Source organism: Myotis brandtii, unplaced genomic scaffold (genome assembly GCF_000412655.1).
Source record: "Myotis brandtii unplaced genomic scaffold, ASM41265v1 scaffold125, whole genome shotgun sequence".
Taxonomy (NCBI): Eukaryota; Metazoa; Chordata; class Mammalia; order Chiroptera; family Vespertilionidae; genus Myotis; species Myotis brandtii.
Genome location: NW_005354385.1, coordinates 6,900,295 through 6,922,033, shown reverse-complemented (window position 1 = coordinate 6,922,033; position 21,739 = coordinate 6,900,295). Strand labels below are relative to the sequence as shown.

At 38.8% G+C, this 21,739-nt stretch overlaps 2 protein-coding genes and 1 pseudogene across 3 annotated transcripts in view; 1 reads left to right on the top strand and 2 right to left on the bottom strand.

Annotated features, from left to right (window-relative positions):
• Window positions 1-21,733, bottom strand: part of ARL6IP6 (ADP-ribosylation factor-like 6 interacting protein 6) — a 54,480-nt gene extending 32,747 nt beyond the window's left edge. For both annotated transcript variants that reach the window (XR_001360747.1, XM_005859317.2), the window contains exons 1-3: window positions 21,322-21,733; window positions 19,877-19,930; window positions 8,330-8,462 (exon numbers count right to left, since the gene is read on the bottom strand). Coding sequence is in view for 1 of the 2 variants with exons in the window: in XM_005859317.2 (XP_005859379.1) it covers window positions 8,330-8,462; window positions 19,877-19,930; window positions 21,322-21,721 (587 nt within the window). In the remaining variant the exon portion in view is untranslated. The remainder of the gene's footprint in view (window positions 1-8,329; window positions 8,463-19,876; window positions 19,931-21,321) is intronic.
• On the bottom strand, window positions 14,323-16,457 carry LOC106724916 (ubiquitin carboxyl-terminal hydrolase 16-like). The gene is made up of 2 exons (XM_014534060.1): window positions 16,431-16,457; window positions 14,323-15,228 (listed from the first exon to the last, which is right to left on the bottom strand). The coding sequence occupies exons 1-2, from the start codon at window positions 16,440-16,442 to the stop codon at window positions 14,443-14,445; spliced, it is 798 nt and encodes a 265-aa protein (XP_014389546.1). The 5' UTR covers window positions 16,443-16,457; the 3' UTR covers window positions 14,323-14,442.
• On the top strand, window positions 17,361-18,604 carry LOC106724917 (annotated as a pseudogene).
• Window positions 21,734-21,739: the final 6 nt, after the last annotated feature.

The following is a 21,739-nucleotide window of genomic DNA, read 5'->3' as shown; positions in this document are numbered from 1 at the left end:
TATAATGAACAACATAAACTGATGAACAAAAACAGATCCAGAGATAGAGAAGCATCAATCAGACCGTCAAACTTCAGAGGGAAGGTAGGGGAGCGTGGGGGTAAGGGGGAGAGATCAACCAAAGGACTTGTATGCATGCATATAGGCCTAACCAATGGACACAGACACCAGGGGGGTGAGGGCATGAGTGAGGGGGTGGGGGGATAAGGACACATATGTAATACCTTAATCAATAAAGAAAAAAAATTTAAAATTTTGAGTAGCACTTGATTTTCATAATACAGTTAATGCTCATTCTTAATAACTTACAAGCATTAATTTGTTTCCTCCTTGGGAATAAGTCTCTTTGGCTGTTTCCAGTACAAAATAATAGTCCGATCCCTACAAAGGTTACTTCTTGGCTTCAAAGTTAGAGACGTTTATGCTGTTAAATTTGAAGTTTGATCTAAATAATGAGAATTTGTTCATGCCAGCAATTAACTATCACTACTATTTTTTTTAACTATTACTACTATTGATTCCAATGAAGTAAAACCCTTAACTTCTTTTAAAATGTTGGCTCTTGATCTCTGACTCTATATAAAAGTACTATAAGGTAGATAAACTTAATGACTTATTTCACTGTTTTTCATATCACTGTTACTAAATATTTTGACTCTTAATTACAAAACTAATTAGCTTTCTACACTGTGCTTTTTGCTAGACCCATCACTTACATTAACATTTTTCTAATAACTTTATTTCCAGACTAAAAATTAGTATTTTATCCTAGGCAGGACCTATTATAATTATTGATTATTATTGTTTTATGTTTTGTTTTTAGCATACTGAGTAACTATAAACCTGCAGCTAAATCACTGTACCACTAGATGGGGCTTGTGCATAGGCAATGTGAAATGTGGCAGTGTAAAGTGGAGAAGGCTGGTCAAATGAAGAAAACAATGAAGGAGAGAACAAAAACAGTTAGATGTTAAGACCAGATTTTGATTGGATTTGGCAAAATTGCACAGACAAAACTACCATATAGCAAAATCTCACAGTGAGTGCCTTTGATTGTTAATAAAACGATGCTGTTTCAGTTAATGAAATTCTTCCTGCTGGTTCATTTCATAATGCAGCGGAAGTGGGTTAGCTGTTATGTACTTGTTAGGAAAAATAAAGCTTCGAGAGCCTATCTATCTATACCTAACTTTCTCCCCAATCAGGAATTAAGTTAAAGTTCTGGTACTGCCACCAGCCTGGCCTAGAAGAACTCTAAGATTCTTTCAAGTTCTGGGCTCCATATGAGTACAGTAAATGCATGGGTAGAGCACATACTTATATGCATTAACCCCTAAAAACTATAATTAAAGCAGATCATCACAATGTGAAATATTGGTTACGTGCACACTGTTATATTTGCCTGCATGAAAATCATTGAAAAAAATCCAATGAATGACGGGGGAAACTACTGAGAAGTGAACCGGAGATGATGATAAGTAGTGTAGAAAAGCATGATAATGAATTATATAGTAGTGAGAAGTGAGGAATACCCATATGGATACTACAAGGAATCTAAAGTACTGCCTCTGCTTCTTCTTTAACATTGCAACAGATTTTCAGAATCTGAGAAAATATATTTAAAAGTATAAATGACCCAAAACAAAAACGATCGCTTCCTAATAAGGAATTTTGTATGTGTAACACTGCTGTATACTTTTTAACTCACCAAAGTTTCCAAAGTAAATCAACATAACCACCATCTATCTTTAAAAATATGCCTTTTGAAATCAATTAAGTATGTCTGAAAATACATCTTGCAAAAGTTCTTTAACTATCTTGTATTTATTAAAGGTCTTCTGCTTATGTAAAACTTTACGTTTCTAAGCTCTATGTTATGGACTGATGATATTTGTGTCTGCCCTCCCTCTCCACTCCCCCTAGCTCATGTCAACACAACAGGATACCTCCCAATGTGATGGTAATAGGAGGTGGGGTCTTTGGGAGTAGATGAGGTCGTAAGAGTGGAGCCCTCATGAATGGAAGTAGCCCTTATAAGAATCGTAACAGAGCCTAGCTTACTTCCTCTTTCAGCTCTCTGCCTGTGAGGACACAACAGCAAGAAGGCCACCTGCAACTTTGAAGATGGTCCTCACCAGAACCTGACTGTGCTGGCACCCTGATCCTGGACTTCTGGTCTCCAGAATTTTGAGAAATAAACTTCTCTTGTTTATTAGCCACTCAGTTTATGGTACTTTGTTATAGCAGCCTGAACTAAGGTAATATCTAACAAATATAGAAGAGAAAGTATGAAAAATTTAAAAATACAAAAAGGGTTTTATTTCTATTCTCAACTCCTCTAATGAATTATTGATCCAAATTGCTAATTTCATTAAATGTGTCACCTAATATTTTCTAAGTATCAATAAAGGTCTTTTTTTTTTCCTTCCCTGAGTTTATGTTCCTAAAGAAACACAACGACTTGACAGCCATAATAAACAGTCTTCTCAATTTTTTTTCTACTTCTTCTAATTAGTTTGTATTTTGAAAAAGAAAAGCCCATATGTTTAAATCTGCAAAGGAGAGCAAAAGATTGCTTTTTAAACAAACTAATTAGACAGAATTATTTTACTATCTTTATGTTTGATATTGATGAAGCTAGGAAGAAGGAATATTTTTAATCCTAATTTTTACTTTATGATGTGCTAATTATCTTACCTTTTTAAAGTTTCTAACCAGTTAAGAAGATCCCAATTTAATAAATTATCTTATAATCTAGCTACCATTTATATTAGATTTCCCTTAAAATTATGTTGATCCCAATCTCATTTTTTTTTTTAGTCATCATATATGGCTTCAATGTGTTCATTAAAATTTGTTAGCCACCTGAACAGAAACATTCCTGGCCTGCAAAACAAAACAAAACTTATGTCAAAGGTATCACTGTCATCATTTTTGGGACTAGGAGAATCAGTGATGATGGGTTTTCTTCCAGAGATGGGAGGTTGCATATCTCGCTATTCTCTCTAAAGTAGATTCTTTATGTGGTTTGTTAAGTGGTATGCCTAGTATGCCACCTAATCAATAGATCTGAGTCTTAATATTTAAACATTTTCTCTCAATTTTTTTATTACCAGTGAGGGGATAAGGTCAAACTCTGGTCATTTACCTAGGTACTAGTTTGTGCTGAGAACATTGCTCAGGGCACAGCTTTCAAAAAGGAACTGTTAATTTGAGCTGTAGCAGAAAAATATATGAAAATGGAACATTGTGTAGTGGGTGAGCACTTGAACAGCAGCAGGGGACTTGGATTTTTGTTGGTTCTGTCACTGACAAGCCATGTTATTGTGGGCAAGTCCCTTTTCTCATCTGTAAAAGGAAGGAGCTGTAGTCCTAAAGTTCTTTGCATTGTGTTATCTCCCCACAAAAAACATGGGATCTACCAAAGTAGCACTGTCTGCCTTGTCTGCCTAGGACTGAGTCTGAGAACAGTTCCTGGTACCTTGGTCATGCTCAGGAGATACTCATTGATACTGAAAAATCTATGCTGCACATTGGTCATTAAAAAAGTGGGGTTTTTCCCCATGTACTAGTATAGTCTTCACTATTTTTTAAAGATCTTTCACACAACAGGCACTCAACTCTCACTGTTTTGATTTTCAGGGGAAGGCACACCTTACTTGTTAATATAGAAATGCAGGCATGGAGAAGCTTCCTGGAGTGGGAAAAGTGTTGTCTATGTATTGGAAAACCTGGTCCACTTACTACTGTGTGATTTGGGGCAAGCCATTCCATTTCTCCCTACCTGCAAGGTCAGAGGGCTGAACTGGATCCTTAGGATCCTTCTGGCAGCACAGCTCTGACTCTGGTCCTGTTCTGTTACATATAACAAATGGGTATTAAGGACAGATGAGTCCATGGGGAAGGATGTGAGGCTGCAGAGGCATTGGTTCATTAGAAACATCAAGACAGGCAGACTCTCTTTTTATGTGCACCATCTAAAATCCTTTATGAGTATCAACTGTGGTGACTCTTTCTTTGCTGTTATTGGTTCAACAAAGCAGGTCATTGGCCTCAACCACATCTCATACTCACTGTCCTGGGGTGCAGACACCATGAGAGAAAGCCTGCCAGCTTGCAAGTCCATGAAATGTTCGCATTATTTAAAATGTGCAACTGCGCTCTAGTCGGTTTGGCTCAATGGATAGAGCATCGGCCTGTGGACTAAAGGGGCCTGGGTTCAATTCAGTTCAAGAGCACGTATCTTGGTTACAGGTTCAATCCCTGTCAGGGCATGTGCAGGAGGCAACCAATTAATGTGTCTCTCTCGCACCAATCTTTTTCTGTTTCTCATCCTCCCTTCCACACTTTCTAAAAAAAAATAAAATAAAAAAATGTGCAATTGTGGGGATCCTGAGGATTCTGCTATGACTTTTTTTTTTATCATCACAAATGCTAGGTCACTCTATGTAGAGGCCTTTTTAAAAAAGTGACTAGAAAAACATTCCAATAGTGATTCTATCATATTAGCATGACCCTAATTTATTCAGACCAAGGTCTTTCGGTCCCATTAGTAAGAGCCAATTTGTTCCAGCATTGCTATGGAAGGGAAACTTTCAGTTTGAGGAATGAAGAGAGAGACACATGGTCAGCTAGGGTGGCCAGCAAGACTGTAATTATGCTTGAAAAGGCAGTCTTCTGAAGAAGGGCCCAGAGGGATGGAGAGGACCAGGAAGCAGAGAAGGAAGGATGAGCCTGTGGGCTCTATGGGCTCTCCAGTGGCCCAGCAGGGCTACATTACGGTGGTCTTCTGGGTTTTTACTTCCTGTGGACTTTATAATTCTGCATTTTGCAGGGGGCGTGGTTTAGCCTGTGGGGTGGAATACTCTTGTGTAGGATTAACAGTCTGTATCCATATACATAAAAGCCTAAGGGACTGCCCGACCATTCAACGGGCACCTATGACGCGCAATGACCACCGGGGGCAGCTCAACACAGGAGCTACCGAGCTGCGGTGATTTGGCAGCTGTGGTTCTCGGGTGACGCACCCGGAATCAGAGAGGAGGGAGCCCGATTCTGGGGTGCGTCACCTGAGAACCGCCCTCTCTCAATCCGGGACCCCTCAGGGAGCTGGTTCTGGCCCGATTCCCGCAGGCCAGGCTGAGGGACCCCACCAGTGCACCAATCTGTGCACCGGGACTCTAGTCAGAATATATTGTTGATGGCAGTGGCCATGGGCCCAATTTCAATTTTTAAAATATGCAAAGAATGGAAAGATATAACTCAAAATGTTGGCAGTCAGTTACTTTCTCTGGGGACCCCTCAGGGAGCTGGTTCTGGCCCGATTCCCGCAGGCCAGGCTGAGGGACCCCACCAGTGCACCAATCTGTGCACTGGGACTCTAGTCAGAATATATTGTTGATGGCAGTGGCCATGGGCCCAATTTCAATTTTTAAAATATGCAAAGAATGGAAAGATATAACTCAAAATGTTGGCAGTCAGTTACTTTCTTCTCTAATTATGAGTTTTTCCATTATTTTTCTTTTTGTGTTTTGAATTTTCAACAAAGAACTTGTATTAGTCTTATATAGTCAGGGAAAATTCTTATATTAACACCATTGTTTATTTTAGGTAATAAAAGAATATATAACTTGTTATAAAAATATTTTTATAAAGGTGTGATGTTACAAATTAATAAAATATATCAATTCAATTTCTAGAAAATAAAGCTTAAAGATATCAACTGTCTCAAAAGATAGAGAGGTTTTCCTATACAAGCACTCACTCTACTGGTGACTTAGAGAATATACTTACTCTGACATTTCTGAAATAATTGAATTATTTTCCACAAGCACTAGAGGGCAGGATTTTTATTATGAAACTCAATTTCACCAATCATCACTACATTACATGCTTTTTTTCTTGTGTATGGTTTCCGTTAATATGTGATAAACTATCACTATGTTTATTACATGCTGTTTTTGGACTGTGCTTCTAGTCACATGATAACTTTAACTTAAAGGTTGACTCTCATGAGATATTTAATAGCTTTTTTATCATATAAAATTAATTTATCCCTACTTATATACTGAAAGGAACTAAAACATATATACAATGTACATATGTAAAAACTGTATTTTTCGGGCTATATTAGTAAATATGTAATAAGTTTCTGATCTGACACTATCTCATATTTAAATTGAATGACTAATAAGCACATTGAAAATTGAGGTCCATCACTACTGCTTCTAGTTTTTAAGAAATGCAAAGATAATTAATTTTTAAGAAATTAGTTCAATGTCCTCAAAATCCCAGATCTTTAAGAGAACACAAAAATGCTTTTCTCAAACTCCAAAAGCTGCTAACATCTATGAGGCTTATGAATTCTGGTGGTGATGGAAGAGAAGCTGAGAGGGAAAATGACATTCCAGGAAGTGAGAGCAGCAAGAGAAAAGTCATGGCATATCAAAAGTAAGTTGCATATTTGGGGTTGTCAAGGTAATCTGATATGTGACTATAGTATAGGGAGTGTTGGAGAAATAGCTGAAGTTGGAAAAGCAGAGAAGGGTCAATTGGGGAAGGACTGTTGTGCTATTCTTGGGATTTGGACTTTATTAACCCTTGATAAGTAGATGGATACTGTGATCTTTAAGACAGACTTGGGATTTTAATAAGTCTAAGTGCAAAGTGCTTTCTGAAATCTACACTGCAAGATCTACTAAACAGCTGGAAATGCAGGGCTGAAATTCAGGGGAGAAGTGAAATATATAAGTAAGTAAAAGAAAAAAATGAGATTTAAATTTTGTGTGACTATGAAGTCTCATGATATTATCTATATTAGACACATAACCCTTGTTAAAATAACTGATGTCAACGGGCAGCAACATAACATACATTTGAATTGAACACTGTATCACTTAGCACAATAAACTTTCAAACCGCATAGTACCGACGGTATATTATGGGATGGAACTGCACTGTTAGCTATATCTTAGTCAATTTAGATGATTAATTGATCATTATCTACCTCAAACACAAAATATTTATTGGCAAACGCATGATGTATATTTCATATATTACAGGTAATTTATTAAGATGCTGTATATGCACACATACAATTTTTTTAAATGAAGCCAAAATTTTTATATATTTTTAAGAAATAAAAATGAGTTTACTGTGAGTAAAAATACTCCATTTTACTAATGAAGGCCAGTAGAACAATGATTATTAACAATTATCGTTAGTATTAAATTTGATATTTAGAGCCCCTCATATAAATCTTCTTATTTGATCTCTACAAGCTGTCCATTAGGTGAGCTAGAGTTGGCAGTAACAGCAACAGCAACAACTATAATGCTCTGATAACAGTATCTTTAACATAATTTATTTTCTATTCTTCATCCTTCACCCTTCCCCTACCCCAACACCGCAATTTGTAGGATAAAGTAGAGGTCTTAGATGCACTTACTTGGAAATTTATACTTAAAACCTGAGCTTTTCTGGTATAAATAGATTAGAAAACACTGCCTACTGAATTTTCTGAAACTCTTTAAAACACAAAATAGAGACCATTATGAAATGGATCTAATCTGGTCTAGACACATAAATTGAGTGTCATGCTCTGGCTGGTGTCTTCAGTGGTTAGAGCATTGGCCCAAACACCAAAGGGTCACAGGTTCAATTCCCACATACCTGGGTTGAGGGTTCGTTCCCTGCCCTGCCTCCCCCCCGTCCTCTCCCCATAGGAGTGGGTACAGGAGGCAACCAGTCAATGTGTCTCTCACATTGAGGGATGTCTGTCTCTCTTTCTCCCTCTCCCTCTCCCTCCTCCCTTCCACTCTCTCTGAAAAGCAATGGAAAAAATATACTCTGGTGAGGATTAGCAACAAAAAACAAAAAATTAAATTGGGTGCCATAAATGCTTGCTAATTGTTACACAAGTTTAAATATGAGGAAAAGTCCAATCCAATTAAGTTGTTATGTCTGACCATTTATACCTAAATTTAATAACATTGCTGATATTAATTTAGCCTTCATTCATGAAGTGTTTTAAATAAAATGCCATTCTCGAAAGACAAATAGCTTTCTAAGATTCTTCCTAGTTCATTTCTTGAATTTCATTTTTTTTAAAAACCAGTGCATTGTCTATATATGGAGTTAAACACTCCTCTCCATTTATCTAAAGGCTGAGCCAAGCTAAAACCTTTGTATCATTGTATTTTATAGGTTAAAGACTGGGACCTGAACATATTACCTCCCAAATAAGCAGCCTCTTGCTTTTATTCGCTTTAGTATTTTCATGAGAGATGCAATGCGTTAAAAAGCAACTAGAAGAAACACATATACTTACTTGAACCTGGCAGGTGAAAGAGGAGTAGGAGGAAACATTCCTGGCTCAAAAGAGTCAAAGTAAGTCACTGTCCAAGAAAAGCTGCAGCAGGAGAACCCAGCAGTTAGGGATATTATAAGTAGAGTCCAGAATCCTTAATGGGAAGAGAGAAGGGGAAAGCTTGAATTATTAACACCCAAACAATTAAAATTAAACCAGTACCCTCACATTCAGATAATACGCATTTCTGATCTTTTGATTTATATATATAAGTGATATAAGAGATTTGAGTTTAGTACAAGTTAACCCATGTAGAAGTATAAAACTATGTCATATCATTTAATATTTAATTCAATTATAATTTAATATTTGGAAAAGAGTACAAATTCAACTGAAGAGTATAACTTATCTTCAGTTTTATAAAATTCAACTATAGAAAAAAACGGTTAAAACACTTCACTGTTAACATTTCTTCATTTAACTTTGTAAATCACAACTTGCTGTCTTTTATTACTTTAGCACTAAGTGATTTCTTTCCATACCAATGCACCTTTGACATATGAATCAATTTTTGAGTGTCTACTCTTTATAGTTTTCCTATGAACACCATAAATTTAATCTGATTCTTTTACCTTGCTCAGTATATGGACATAAGTTAACTCCCAATTTATAAATGCGTAGGGATCCTAAATTTTATTTTCAGTTAGATTGGACCTACATTTTCTCAAATCAAGTAGAAACCATGGCGACTATACTGGGGGAATGAAAAGGGCAAAGGGAAGAGAATTAGAAGAGGAGGGGGAATAAACACAGGGTAAACAGAATGAATTGATTTGAAGGTTTTTAGGTTAGTTCACGTTGCCTCCTTCAGAGAGTTTACAAAGCCACAACTACTGATAAGTGTGTGTTCCAGGCCTCAGTAGTACAACGGAGAAGGAAAGGTTGAGAAGATTGCAATAGAGAATTACCAAATTTCCTGGCTACACAAAATTGCACAACCAAAGATGGCTTTATTTTTTAGCAAGAAGCAGGTAAGAAATATGTACTATGGACTGCTTGTAAACCATATGAAGCCCAATAACAGAGTGGTAAAACTGCTAAAAGAAAAACTCAGGGCAATAAAGCATCAGGAGAAACTGTGGCAAAGTACTTTTGAAAGATTAATTTTTCTCTTATAGTTAGCTCCCTTTCCTTTACCCCCTTTTAAAGATAACAGACTTTGTGTTCACTGCCCCAGGAGGAGGATGTGGCAAAAAAGGAGAACTAGCCCGAGTGTCTCTTTAGTTGTGTTGCAGTTAAGGGAACTAGGAGGGTAAGTATAAGCAGTAGTTAAACACAAAATGTCTCCAAAAGTAAGTTGACTGAGGTATATTTGTATAGAACAGGGAGAGAGTAGGGCTTTATCTATAGGTGATAGATTCCCCCATTTGAAGAACGTGGGTTATGTGTGGTGTTTGCACTTGTGGGTGTATAACAGGGAGGGGGTAATGCTACGGGGGCTTCCTAGTAGTTATCAAGAAAAGGCCACACAACATCAGAAAGGGATTATAGCTACGGTACCTTGACAGATGGACCCATAGCTAAACTTGCAGGTGCCTCTACCCCGAGTGTGTCACAAAAACAGTAGATTGTCACTTGGCTGGAAGATGCTACATATGAAAGGCCATCCTGACTGGAATGCAAGATGTTTCAGCAGTAACTCATTTGGGCAAATGTTTTGAGGACTACAAAGTACTCCCATTCCAGTATCCTGGAACAGTGTCAGGTAGAACCATAACTTAACCTAGGACTGACTAAACAGAACTTCTACAGTAAAGACTTGAGATACAACCTTCCTGCCAACCAGTAAGACAGGAGATAGAAGTAGAAATTATAAGATTACTTAGTATACAACTACAACTAAAGGGTGACTACACTGCCAGACAGCTGTTTTGATATTATTATTTAGATGAATATCCACCTCTAAAGGGGAGAAAATAAATGACATGGTTTACTCTAAGTTTTGCATCTTATAATACATAAAAGTCTGTTGAACAAAGATGGTAATTAAGAAAAATTTAGTATCTGTTTAGGGACTGCTATTGAATGATGGGGAATTCTAATATCTAAAAAAGTAGGAAAGACAAAATAACATTAAAACAAAATGTGAGGCTCTCTAAAGCCCATCAAGCTGTTTCACTCAGGTGCTTCAATAGAATAACTATCAAATTTAATATAAGAATAATCTTGAGAACCCAACAAACTGCAGATTTCAACTCCTCGCACTCATAAAGGACACACTCAAGAAGCAGAATCAGGTTCGGAGGAAGCCGGAACCGGACCCGGCTGGGCTGGCAACATGGAACCGCTGTACCGGCAAACGCACAAACAGGTCCACCAGATCCAGTCTCACATGGAACGCCGGGAGACGGCAGACAAGCAGTCTGTGCACTTAGTAGAAAACAAAATCCAAGCAAGCATACCAGATATTCAGCCAGCAAGAACGCCTGGAGATTTGTCCAGCAAGGAGCTGTCCAACAAAAGACAGAATACCAAACTTCGTGTTGGCCAGTTAAAGTAGATGTCCAGCACCTGCAGACTGCTCTCAGAAACTTCCAACATTGGCAATATGCAAGGGAGCAGCAGGAGAGATAGCGAGAAGAGCTTCTGTCTTGCACCTTCACCCCCAACGTGGGATGCGGTGCCCCCTGCGAGGCTGAGATGGCCCCTGCAAGGCTGAGACGGCCCCTGCGAGGCTGAGACGGTCCTGGTGAGGCTGAGATGGTCCCTGTGTGGCCGAACACAGGGACATGTCACGGATGGAAATAGCTACATTTTCTATGTGTATGACCCGGCAACAACAAGGGGGGGGGGGGTAAGGGCAGAGGGTGGGGTGGGAACTGGGTGGAGGGGAGCTATGGGGGGAAAAAAGGGGAACAACTGTAATAATCTGAACAATAAAGATTTATTTTTTAAAAAAAGGAATAATCTTGAGTTTTCAGACATGACTACTATTTCATGATCTAAGTTGTTGCCCCACTTTGGGCATTTTAATAATTTTATATTCATTTTGAACTAATCAATTGCTGTATCACTAATAAAAGTCAGGTCACAATGAAAAGGCTAAAACAGCACACTGTACTATCCTGGCCTAGAATTGCCGTTTCTGAAAATTACTCAATTCATTTATAAACAAGCAGAAAAACCAGAGGTTGGCAACTCCCAACAACTAAATTTGCAACAAGTCCCCATCTTGAGTCCTGAAGCTAAAAATTTGACAAGTGTTTTGTAAACCCATTTTACCAAGATTTGACATAATTTTAAAAGGTATAAAGGCATCTAAAAATTAAGTTACAGTCTTCCTTCCCCAATTCACTAATTCCACTCCTAAAATCAATCAGCTAAGAGTCTGCTGTGTATATTTTCTAAAAAGTACAGCCATCTAGGTAATGTAGGTAGATATATGGAGCTCGTTATGAATAATTTATATATACATGGATATATATATATATATAAATTTGCATATATACACACACACACACACATACATACATATATTTGCTTATTTTCTACAAACGGGATTCTCACCAGAAATATTGTCCCATACTTTGGTTTATTTAATAACAATGTTGGAGAGCTTTCATATCAGTATATAGAGCCACAATTCTGCTGCATATTTTTATTATTTAAGTATCTCACTATTATTTTTTTAAATATATTTTTATTGAGATCATGTTTTCCAGCACTCAGGACATAATAGTGCCATCAGAAATTATCAGACTTTATGGAGTTTCTGCAGGGTCTAAAAAGATTTTGAACTTGATCTTTGGTGCCTGTCAGCCCTTGCCATCTACTAATTAATAGTGAAGTCCCCTTGAGTGACTAAGACCAGATTCCTTGCATCTTGCAGTGTCAAGGGCTTATTTTCATTTCAAGCTGCCCATTTTGTTCCTGTTTCATGACTGGAATGTTCCAGGCTCCTGCACATTTACAGAGAAGAAATGATGAAACTAACTCACTTGAAGAAACTAAACTATTTCTTTATTTCTGCAGTTTCTTTATTTCAGCTGACATCAGAATCATCTGGAAAGACTTGTTAAAATTCATTTTAATGGGCTTCATCTGGTCTAGAGTTTCTGATTGAGTAGGCCCAAGAATTTATGGTTCTAGGTGATGCTAATGATGCCAGTTTATGAGAACCATTGGTCTGGTAGTTCTCAAAGCTAACATATCAGCAACAAAACCTTGGAGATTTTTTTTTTGGAATTTACAGAATTTCAGGCCCTGCCCTTATCTACTGAATCAGTTACTTAATTGATTGATGCTTTAATGCTCAGTATACCATCAGGGTTCATTGGACCCATTTTTTATTTTTAAATTTACTTGAGAAGTTCTATTTGTAAGGTTTGATATTTCCATTACTTTTATTCCTTTTTAGGGGTCTTCCAAGAGAGAAAATTGAGTTATATTTTTTCTAGAATAAAGCTTATTTGATTTTGAAATTACCATATTGGTCTATTGGAGCCTTTTATAAATCTATAGTACATTGTGGTATTTTAATGATCTTTTTTTCCCCCAATATTTCGTAACATTTTGCTATTTCATTATATTAGCAATCATTTTACTATTACTTACCAATTATTCTCAACTATGCTAAAAAGAATGAAATAATTACGATGGAATCCTCTGGAGCAGAGGTCAAACAAACTGCAAATCTATAGGCCAAATTTGATCTGCTACCTATTTTTGTAAATTAAATTTTATTGTAGCATAGCCTTGACCATTGCTTTATACATATATTATCTATGGCTGCCTTCACACTACAGTAGCAGAGTTGGGTAGCTGTGACAGAGATCTTATGGCAAGCAAAGCTGAAAATATTTACTATCAGGCTCCTTTCAGGAAAATAGAGTATTCTCATCCAGTTAGTCACTTCAACAGAAGGGACTTTGGACAAAAACGGGAACCCCCCTTTTATGCTAAAAGAATGTATGACACTGTTTTTCATCTTTTATGATGTCTGTGCACCCTAACTTATTTGCTATTGCTTGTAAGTGAACAAATGCTAAAGGTAGATGATTGGAAAGAAATGAAAAAAGTCATTGGTTTGATCATTCAAATTGTTTATCAATCTAAAAGTGAAAATGTTTCGCAAATTATGGAGCAGAGAAGATGGTTGTCCTCTTTATCAAAATGATAAGCCATGAAAAGGTTTTAAAAGTTCCTTTAAGCATTGTATTTTGATAATGCAAATATAAAAATAAAACGAATGAGCTATAACAAATCAAAGATGTATCTGAAATCTGGAGTCAGTAATTATTTACAAGATTGTTATTTCCAAATTTAGGCATAAAATTAGTAAGCAATTATTTGCACTCAGGACATAATCCATTTCTAGTGTGTATGTCTTTAAAACCAGGGAAATTCACAATAAAAACTTGCATATAATGTATTTATATCTTATTAAAATGCCTAAAAAAATTTTTTTGCTGTCTTTTTCTGTAAATTGTTAATCAAATGACTTTAAAAAAAGGGGGAATGGTATGTTGGATGCAGATTGTAGTGACAACTATTTTCCCTAGTATACTGAAGATTATAAGCTTCAGAAGAGAATACAGGTCTAACAAGATTTTCCATGAGTTATTTAAAGATATGGGATGAGTACATGGCATTTCATTGTACTCTTCCCTCTGCTTTTGTATATATTTGAGATTGTCCATAATAAAAAGTTTTTTAAAAGGTTTCCATGTAAATCTGATGTTTTAACGTGATTGGAAACTGGTGTTACTTTTTTTTGGGGGGGGGGATAAGTCAGTTTATTGATGTGCTGTAACCACCACAGACACATTAACCGGAGGACTTGATTCAGAATCTGTCCAGAACCTGGGAGCAGGCAGGAACACCATGATGACAGATGGCAGGACAAAACCGTGGTCAATCTGCAGGGGTTTCCTTCAATATTTCAGCACGTGATTTCTCCTGGTGTGGCCGTAGTTTACCGTGAACGTGATTTAGTCAGTCTTCACGCAGAGGAGACGGAAAATTAAGTGTAAATGGAACGGTTCCCGTTACTCACTTTTGGGTTTGCCACGTGTATGCCAAGTTACCAGAACTGAATGGGCTCACCTTGGGGGACATCCCCGCGGAGAACAAGGTCAGACAGACGACTGTTTGCCATTCTCGCCTTGGCGTAGGCAGTGTAGTGCCCGGACCTCATGGTACCGCTGTGCTCCACGACTCCATACAGGCAGTATCCTGGTGCTTTCTTCAGCCACATTCTTACATTTAGCAGTACAAAAAGGAGCCAAATCTAAGATCTCCGGAAATTTTACGTGTTTGTTAACTTTGCATAGGTTAAAACCAGCCTGCTGAAATCGCTTCAAATGAAGGGTGAGAACAGGAGCGAGAGAAATCAATATCTGCTTTTTGGCACTGGTGTAAACATGTTTCTTTTCACCTTCTAGGTTTGCCTTTGGTGCACCACACTGTCTCCGGGTGCACACTTCACACAGCAGCTTGTTGGCATCTCGGAGCTTCTCGTTCTGGGTGAACTGGTATAAGCAGTGCTGGATGGAGCACTCATCAGCACTGGACGCGTCCCTGTTCGCAAGGGTACAGAAGGCAGTTTCTGGATCTTGGCCCACACACTCGTACAGCGTGGTCCCGGGAGCAGGGCTGCCATTCAGAATCTCCAGATGTATGTCGTCAGGGTGAAGAGCAGCATCCAAGTGCAGGTTCTGGAAACCCCTAGAAATGTCCACTTCCCCACCGCCCCCCGCATCCAGGCAGGCACCGTTCAAACTCCCGGGACAGTCAGTGGGAGAAGATGACAAAACCTCCAGGTCGTTATCCACACTGACACTTTTCACATCTACGTCCTCTGTGAATTTTTGATTGTCAGTTACATTTTCTATCATTTTCTCTTGGTCATTCAAGTCATTCTGATTAATATAATATTCTTTATTTATAACTTCCTCTTGTGAGAAGTACAACTAGTACAACACATATATAAAAGTACTAATTCCACACTTAATTTGATAACAGTAGTCTTAGAGTAAGTAATTTCTTAAGAAAATTCTTTCTACTTTCCTTATGTACTTATTTCAGGCTTGCCTCAAATAAAAGGTCATTTATTATACCCTATATTAAAGACTAGGGGAAGGGTTGGTTGCCTCCTGCACTCTCCCCCTCAGATTTCCATCCCTTAAATCTTTCAGGGGTTGTTACCAGTGAGAGGATGAGACCTTGGTTCTTGTCTTCTTGAAGGAAAGGTTTCAATCAAGAGACAGAGTGTAGAAAAGCAAGCAAGAATTTATTGACCACCACAAAAATGTACTTAGGACAGAGAAACAAGGAAGGGCATTGAAGAGGTAACAGGAGAGCCTAGGCTGGGCTGACTTAGCTCACTGGAAAGTCAGAGAAAAGGGGGCCTTGGAGACAGGTTCAGAGGGTTAGCCGGGAAGGAGCTGCCATTGCCCATTGCTCCTTTGGTTCCAAGCCTCATTGGGTCCCTTGGAGTTTAGGAGATATGTGGGGGAAGAAGAGGGGGAAAGGAATGGTATGGGTGTGCTCCCTGGAGGGAGAGCCCACATGACCTTTGTTTAGAGGCGTTTTAAAGGCTGGGTGTTTAGGGGAGGATCAATAGAATATTCATCAGCTTTATGCAGATGTACCAAAATGAGATTTACTCTCTTAATTTGTCTGCCCTTGGGTATGGCTGGCAAATGGCACTAACTGGATTTCTGTTTTGTCTCCCAGAGTAGGGTGATTTGAGCTATTTACCCTCAGGTTGGGGAGAAGTGCAAACCATTTACTCTTAAGTTTCCTTGGTTTAGGGAAGATAGGATTTAGTAGTGGCCACAAATTGCTGTTTAACTGTTACCCTATTCCACTTATCCTGGAATGTTCCTAGCTTCTTACCATGCTATAACATATCCAGTAGATAGTAGGCACCAAGTAATAACAATTCCTATAATTTTTTTATTTTCCAAAGTAGCTTTTCTCGACTTTAATCTTGCAACCCAAGAAGTACTATCAGACACATTCTGATTGACTAATTAAAAAAAACAAGCAAGGTGAGTCTTCCTTTGACTGCAGAGGCCAAAGATCAGTTTAAGAAACTTCAGTTTTTACTATTACTTACCAGGCTGAGCATTTCTGAGGCTGTTGATTCTGTTTTGCTGTGAGACTGGCCACATGGCACAGTCCAGACCACTCAAGTGACTGCCTGAGTTGTCCCCCCGCAATGAAATCAGCTGTGCCAGGAGGGTGTCAGTTGTGGGAATCCTCACCAGCACACAGTTTAAAATGTGGAAGGTATTAATATTTAGCATGGACTTAAATACTTGATCGTGTTGTTACTCTTGTTATTGCCCTCCCCGCCCCCAACCTAAGTCCAAATCTATTCCTACACCTCCTCTTCAGAAAGAAGGTAGAATATAAAAATCTCCTGACAAAGTATATATTGAAGATAAAATTAAATCCCTCATTACAGAGATTTTAGTCAGAGTGACTGAATCTGTGGTTGCCAGGATACAAGCTGAAATAAGCAGGTTTAGGGATTGGGTTGGGAAGCCTCTGGTGCTGTGAAGAAGTGTATCACAAAGTGGGAGCCTGGGTGTCGCAGCCCATCTGGGGCACACATGTTATTTACATCCCTAATCACATAAAAGGTGATGAACAGCCCAAGATGGTTTGCCAACAAATAGAACCTTTTACCATGCAGTAGTTACAATGGCCAAAAATTAAAAACCAGTTAGAAAATAATAAACACATTTATCAAACTATTCTAAGTAAATCAGTTGATTTGAGATCCTGACACAGAAAATCTAATTTTTCAGAATAAATCATTATACTAAGAATACTAATAAAAAAAAAAGACTAAATTTGGCCAGTAGATAATCTTAATGAGATTTTTCAGAATAAATCATTATACTAAGAATACTAATAATAAAAAAAAAGACTAGGAAAAAATATGTAAAAATTGGAAAGAGGACTAAATTTATGAAATGTGATACAAAAGCCAACGTGCATAAATGAAACAACACATTGTTATATATGATTAGTGCAATAAATTTGGCCAGTAGATAACCTTAATGAGGAAGGACTGGAACGTGATTTTAACTAAATGAACTTAAGTTTTATTTTATTAATATTCCTGAAAAACAGGCTTACAGTAGAACATGGTTTGTAGGACAACCATATAAGGAAAGCTCTAAGAACTCTGACGTGTGACTCCAATGCCACCCAGGGAAGATCAGGGGATATGAGTTCCAAAACCAGCTGATAGTATCAACACCACCTCCCTGGCTGGACTACTTCACTAGTAAAGATGAATAGTATGACAGCCAAACCCTATGAGTGATTAGATCAATTAACTCTCCAGAGGCATTGATACCATCCATGAGTCATCATGAACCTTTAAAAAAACAAATGTAAGGGAGAAAGGCTCTTCCTTTCTGTCTACCCCCAGCCATCAGGTAAGCCGAGATGGGTGCTTTTAAGTACATCCAGGAGCTGTGGAGGAAGCAGTCCGATGTAATGCACGTCCTTCTTAGGGGTGTTGGGGGCAGTACCTCCAGATCTCTATGCTCTACAACCCACCACCACCACCACCACCAGGCACTCTTCCTAACCTGGCCCTATAAAGTGCACAGGTTGGGATACAAGGCCAAGCAGAGTTATGCCATATATCAGATTCATGTGCTCTATATGCTGGCCACAAATGCCCTGTTCCTAAGAGTGGTACCTAAGGCAAGACTGTTCATCAGTTGGTGTTAACTAAAGTTTGCCCCAAGCCTTCAGTCTGTTGTGGAGGAGTGAGCTGACCAACATTGTGGGACTCTGAAAGTCCTGAATTCTTACTGGGTTGCTGAGGATTCAATGTACAAACTTTTTGAGGTTATTCTCATTGATCCATTCCACAAGGCTATCAGGAAGAATTCTGACACCTATTGGATCACCAAACGGGTCCACAAGCACAGGGAGATGTGAGTGCTGACATCTGTAGGCCGCAAGAGTCCTGGCCTTAGAAAGGGCCACAAGTTCCACCACATTATTGGTGGTTCTTGCCATGCAGCTTGGAGAAGGCTCAATACTCCACAGCTCCACCGTTACCACTAATTTAAGTAATGTTTGTAAAATTCTTATCTAATAAACAATTTGGGACAGTAAACACACACACACACACACACACACACAAACTATAAACAGTGATTCCCATATCATTAGCTAAGATTAGACAATGATCTTCCTATTTGCTGTCAAATATCTACTAAGCATACCTAGAAGCAATACTAGACTCAGCGTTCTCAACCTGTGGGTCGTGAACAATGAAAATACATCCTGCATATCAGATATTTACATTACGATTCATAACAGTAGCAAAATTATAGTTATGAAGTAGCAACGAAAATAATTTTATGGTTAGGGGTCACCACAACATGAGGAACTGTATTAAAGGGTCGTGGCATTAGGAAGGTTGAGAACCACTGTAAGTGGAAAATCAAGCAGAGCAATGACAAAGTCCCATTATATTCCTTTTGAGAGTGAACAAGCCATTCCTTCAGATGGCAAGTGCCATTCATTCTTTTCATAAGTGTGAAATCTTGCCAACTTTTAAATACCAAGTTATTCATGTCTAGTCCACAACTACATCAAGAGCTGACATATCAATAAATGCTATGAAAACCTTCATATTCTTGGATGTTTTTTAAGAGATGAAACAGTGTAATAATATACACTGATAAAATGAGTTAATAAATACATGTTTTCTCATACAAGAAGTTAAGAAGAGAATAAACAAATTTTCATGAGACATGTAGCAAACCAGTTAGTTTGGAATTTGAAGATAAAGGATTCCCATTCTGCAAAAATCAGGTAGACTATACTTTGTATCATAATGAGGACACTGGCCTTGAAGAGATAGATTAAATAGTTTGCTAACATTGGGGGAGGAGGCTGACAAGTGGGATAGGATCTCAATCATTTGCCCCCCCAATTCACAGTGATTAATCAAATAAATTATAGCAAATAGACTAAATATGCCAGACAGGTAAAGTTCTGAACTCTTTAAAATCATTTTTGCAGAGAGAAATAAATACAAGATAAATAGCCCTTGAATTTTTCACTAGAAAAATGCATTACATTCTATAGAAACTCAGGTCCGACACTTTCCTAGTTATAATTGAACTGTGCAGGTATGCCTAATGCTTTTTACATTTGTTTAAACCTAAATTTAAACAAATTCAAACTTAAATTTCTCCTGAGGTCTGCTTAAGACAGTTATCTTTGCTAACTTTGTGAGGAAGTTATTTTTCCTTGTTTGTAATTCCTGGGACGAGGTATAGGGAGACTCTTCCAGCACATAATTAGAAAACATTAAGTACTCTCTGGGACTTTGTCACATACAGTTGTGTTCAAAATGTATTCCTAGTGTGTATGACATATGTATACATGTATAGCCAAGGGGTATATGTACATATTTTATAATTGTCAATTAAGTACATACCTAATAGCCCCGTGTCTACATCATAGCCAAGGGGTATATGTACATATTTTATAATTGTCAAGTGACAATTAAGTACATACCTAATAGCCCCGTGTCTACATCGTCTTCATTCTTCAAATTCTCAGCATGTAAGTCTGTAAATACAAAAATGGGCTTGGGTAAAAAAGATAATTTGAACAGTAGCTTAAAGTTTAAGCTGGGAAGACACTATGGAGTTGTGGAAAGTGCTGTAGTGTCAGAAGCAACTGGGTTCAAACTGACTCCACTTAGTAGCTATGTGACTTTCCACAGGCAGGTAAGAGGGCTTTGGGTCAACTGTCATATATGTAAAATGGGGATGTTTATCCCCTGGGGTGGTTGTGAAAGCATTTCATGTAATGCAAATGAATGAGGCACACTATGTTTTAAATTCAGTTCCTTTCTCCACTCTCCGAAATATGCCCAGCTCAGTCTTCTGCAATGGACTTCCAGGTTTTGTGACTTTATGATAAAAAGGCAATCTCTCAGAGCAAAAGGGAGATAAAAGTACCTACAAGATAAACCTCAGAACTGCACTGAAAAAGAAGGGGGTAAGGAGAGTGATAGAGTAGTGATATGGCACACATATATTTAACATTGACAGTTTACAAACAATTATCATTGTATGAATAGGTAAAAATTGTCAACTTGTTTCCTTTGAATTTTAAACATGGTAAGCTGCTAGATGCCACTTGCAGCCCAATAGCTTGGAAGTAATAAGGAAAAATAAAAACTGTAATTAAATGGATTTAATTCTATTTAGTGAACTAAAATTAATACTTGAGTGTGTTGGGTGTTTTTCATACATTAAAGGTAATGTTGCTTTAAATGATTTTTTCAGTAACGTTGCCAAAGTCACACAGGAGTGAAAACAGATTTAAACTCAGGTCTGAGTGTTTCCGCTGTAACCGCATAATACATCCGTATAGAGTTTGGAAAACTTTTCAGGGCACATCTCCTTCTATTCAAACCTGGCCAATATGTCAACGTCAGACGCAGGAAAGGAAAACTATTACCCAGAGAAAGTGGACTCGCTCCCGCAATAGAACTTGATCGCTACAAAAGCGAGAGGGGCCGATTATTTTACCAATAAAAGTAGAAATCTGGGCAGCGGGGTCGAAATCCCCGTCCTTCAGGAATTCTGTGCGTGTACAGAGGACTCGGTGGACAGCACATCTCTAATCACTTGTAAATTAGTCTTTGAACACGTGTAGCCTATGTTACTTACACTTTTCACCGTCTTTCAATGGTCGTTAAAAGTGTTCACTGACTCTAAGATATGAGTTAACTCGAGGTCCTTTTTTAAAATGGACTCGGGCCACCCACTTTCAAGAACAGTGCGGGAAAAGGGAGGAGGGCAAAGAAAGGCGCCGTCAACGGTTCTGGGCGAAGCTGGCCGCCAGCTTGCCGGCCTGGCCTTTCCCGGGGAGACGGGCGGCGAAGGCGAGAGCCGCGTTCAGGCTCAACTTCATTCTGGACACCTTTGTCAAGGCCCAACCTGCAGTACCTTTCACGATCAGGTAGGCGATGGCGAGAAGGCAAGCGAGGAGGACGGCAAACAGCAGCGCACAGAGAATCGAGAGGACCTGCACCGGCCACCGCCGCGCCCGGGCTGGGCCGCGCGCCTCCGCCGAGAAGAAGCCGTTGCGTTTGTCAGGCAGGACGGGAGAGCCGTCCTTCTCCGGCGGGAGCAGCGCGCCCTTTCTAGGCTCCGGCGACGCCCCCGCGGACAGTTCCGCCCGCAGGTCGCGGGCTACTTGGTCGTATCCCTCCTCGTCGTCGACTTCACCTTCACCCCAACTGTCCCCTTGAGTCAAGGCGGATAACCTCGGCCGAGCGAAAGGGACTGGGGTGCCGCGTCGGCGGCGCTGCAAAGAGGAGCGCTTCGCGCTCTCCACGAACGACATGGCGGGAAAGACACCGAG